The sequence below is a fragment of the Sinocyclocheilus anshuiensis genome, unplaced genomic scaffold (assembly GCF_001515605.1).
Source record: "Sinocyclocheilus anshuiensis isolate Anshui unplaced genomic scaffold, SAMN03320099.WGS_v1.1 scaffold13, whole genome shotgun sequence".
Classification (NCBI taxonomy): Eukaryota; Metazoa; Chordata; class Actinopteri; order Cypriniformes; family Cyprinidae; genus Sinocyclocheilus; species Sinocyclocheilus anshuiensis.
The window spans coordinates 184,025-187,003 of record NW_015538026.1 but is presented as its reverse complement, the minus strand read 5'-3'; the positions used below and the strand labels follow the sequence as shown (position 1 = coordinate 187,003).

The 2,979-nt window shown below is 37.4% G+C and overlaps 1 protein-coding gene across 1 annotated transcript in view; it reads right to left on the bottom strand.

Annotated features, from left to right (window-relative positions):
- Positions 1-1,101: 1,101 nt before the first annotated feature.
- Positions 1,102-2,979, bottom strand: part of LOC107680003 (microtubule-associated protein RP/EB family member 1-like) — a 4,602-nt gene continuing 2,724 nt past the window's right edge. Inside the window, exons 7-9 of the mRNA XM_016475745.1 lie at positions 2,769-2,921; positions 2,635-2,683; positions 1,102-1,169 (exon numbers count right to left, since the gene is read on the bottom strand). Of these exons, the coding sequence (XP_016331231.1) occupies positions 1,102-1,169; positions 2,635-2,683; positions 2,769-2,921 (270 nt within the window). The remainder of the gene's footprint in view (positions 1,170-2,634; positions 2,684-2,768; positions 2,922-2,979) is intronic.

Here is a 2,979-nt window from a genome sequence, read left to right as displayed (position 1 = left end):
CCTCTATAATGGCTAAAATTGCCCACAATCATTGCGCTTTGGCAAAGGATTCGGTCCAGAACCACAAACACGAATAAAACACGTTAACAAAAACTACAAACGTGGTGGATGCGCGCGGTCGACGGTAGAGAGGTTTACAAAAAGGGGTTTGAGTTACTAATAATCAACATTTAACCTGGTAAAAAAATATTTATTTCTTAAAGGAGACATATTATGCCCCTTTTTACAATATGTAATATAAGTCTCTGGTGTCCCCAGAATGTGTCTGTGAAGTCTCAGCTCAAAATACTCCACAGATCATTTAGTATATAATTTTGAAATTGCCTATTTTGAGTGGAAGCAGAAACACGCTGTTTTTCGTGCCTCTTGAAATGCAAATGAGCTGCTGCTCCCCGCCCCCTTTTCCAGAATAGAGCTGTGCCATTACAGCTCAACCTGCTAAAAAAACATCTGTTATGGTTCTGATTATGTTTATCGCGCTGAAATCATGCGGTTTAAACCATATGAGTTTAAACTTCTTATATACGGTTTTCAGAGAGCACACATCCGAAGCACACGGACAGAAAGCAGCTGTCACAGCAGGTGAGTACTAATGGATGGAAACTTACAGATTAAAGGGCGGTAATATTATAATGAAATCCCTTTGCAACGTCACCAAGGGAGCGAAATCAGACGTGCTCGTTTTCTCAGACGCTTGCAGAAAAAGGCTTACCAAAACAAAGTTCCTGGGTTAATCTTTTTCACATTTCCTTGGTTGGTAGATGCACAGGGGACCAGATTATAGCACTTAAAACCTGGAAAAGTCAGATTTTCATGATATGTCACCTTTAAACCAATAGCCATGTTTACTGTCATCCAATATGTATGCATTTGAAATTCGTTCCTGGGTGCATCTGGCATTTATTAATGAGTGAATGAAGGATGTGCACCTTTAAAGACGCAATTGTGTGACGTGATAGTATGTCCCAAAGCTTGCCTACTCTTCTACTACACACTCAAAAGTGTGTACTTTTTCTTCACCAAAAGAGTACATACTTTAAGGGCGTAGTATAAGTAGGCACATTGAGACGCAGCAGTAGGGTGACAGGTAGGGGGCCAAGTCTATCTTCCCACCATGGCCGCGGGAACTAGGGGTGCTGAGGGTGCAGGGGTGCTAGGGGTGTACACCACTGTATAATTCAATTCAATTCAAGTTTACTTGTATATCACTTTTCACGACACAAATCGTTGCAAAGCAGCTTTACAGAAAATTAAGTTTCTACAATGTATTTAGTAGTAGCTTATCAGTGGTGACTATGTCAAATTGACGTACATATGGCAGAAATGTATGGTAAAATTCAGTTAATGACGTAATCAAACAGACGATGAACACTTTTAACAGCAATAATTATATGTTGTAATACAACACATATGTAATAATATGTAATATGTAAAAATATTTATGTGTGTGTAAAGTACAAAAGTTAAAAAACGACTTGTAGTGCGTTTGAGTAAGGGACTTTTATATTCAAATCAGTGATTGGAAGACTGGTTGGAGACATCCGGAAGTCGAGCGACAGATGTACTTCGTAGACACTTTGGTAGACATAAAGGGAGAAAGGCAGGATGACTTCAAATTGAACTTTTCCTAATAAAAATAAATAAATTTACATTTACTAAAGCACGTGCTATTAATTTAAATAAAATGTAACACTGCGTTCAAAGGGCTTATTCGTGCCATTTTGGAAGTGAAACTTTTTTTGCACTACAGTCTATGGCCTAAACGATGGCGTTACCAACGTTACTTAAAAGCTTTCTTCAGTAACAGGTACTTCGGTAAAGTCAAAACCATGGGAAAAATTATTAATGTTTTCCCAATTATAAAATGTGGACCGATTTACAACACATTTTGCTTGTATGCAAAAGTCACACATTAAAGGGGTCATATGATGCGATTTCAATTTTTCCTTTCTCTTTGGAGTGTTACACGCTCTTGGTGCATAAAGAAGATCTGTAAAGTTGCAAAGACTAAAGTCTCAAATCCAAAGAGATATTCTTTATATATATATATTATTATGATTTTAATACATCGCAAATGTGGGATGCCAAATGTAAAATAAAGCATGCAAAAAAACAAACAAAAAAAAACAGCAACTGCCTAACTTTCTCATATTTAGCATCAAAAACTGCCTGATGATGGTGGTATTTGCAGCTCAACAGCTTTGGCCAGTTAAAACAGTCTTATGACTGTCAAGTGGTTCCTCATGGTCCTGTGTGCTTGTAAAAGGGAAATGCAAAAGATTACACACATCCTGCTTCAGAGCTTATTAGAGGAAGTGAACTTCACTCACAATGGTTCAGTTAACAGCCAAATGTACAGATCAGAAACTAAATAACAGCAAAAGCATACCTGGTGGCTGTATCGTTTTTTTTTTTTTTTACTACAGAATGAATGGATCAGAATGGCTTGCTCATGTTTGAATACAATACCTTGGATTTGTTTAGTCATTGGCAAGTCAGACCTCATTGGACTGCTTTATACAAACAGCCTTTGATAAGTACTTTATTTTCCATTCACAAAAATAATTTTGTTTTGATGGTCAGTAAAAAAAGCCGAAAATTCAAGGTATATAGAACTTCCCTGAATAAAAAGACATTCAAAATCTGGTTCGCCCACCTCATCCTCGGGAATTACAAAACCATCCTGTTTAAAAACAGAAAACCACAGAACTCAGCAGGCTGAAGACAGTTTAGTATGAGACTGTCTTTAAACACTGATATACACTTACGTCTGTGGCGTACAGAATATCCACAATCCTTTGCAGTGTAGGATCACCCTCACCCTCTTTCTCTTGGCAGATGAGCTCAATGTTTCTCAGTTTGCCAAAGTAGAAATCCCTTTCCTTTTCCATGTCAGCAATAGTAGCCTTCAGGTCATTTATCTGCTCAGATGAGCATAAGCAAAGAATTACATATATTTTTATAACAACAACAATAAAC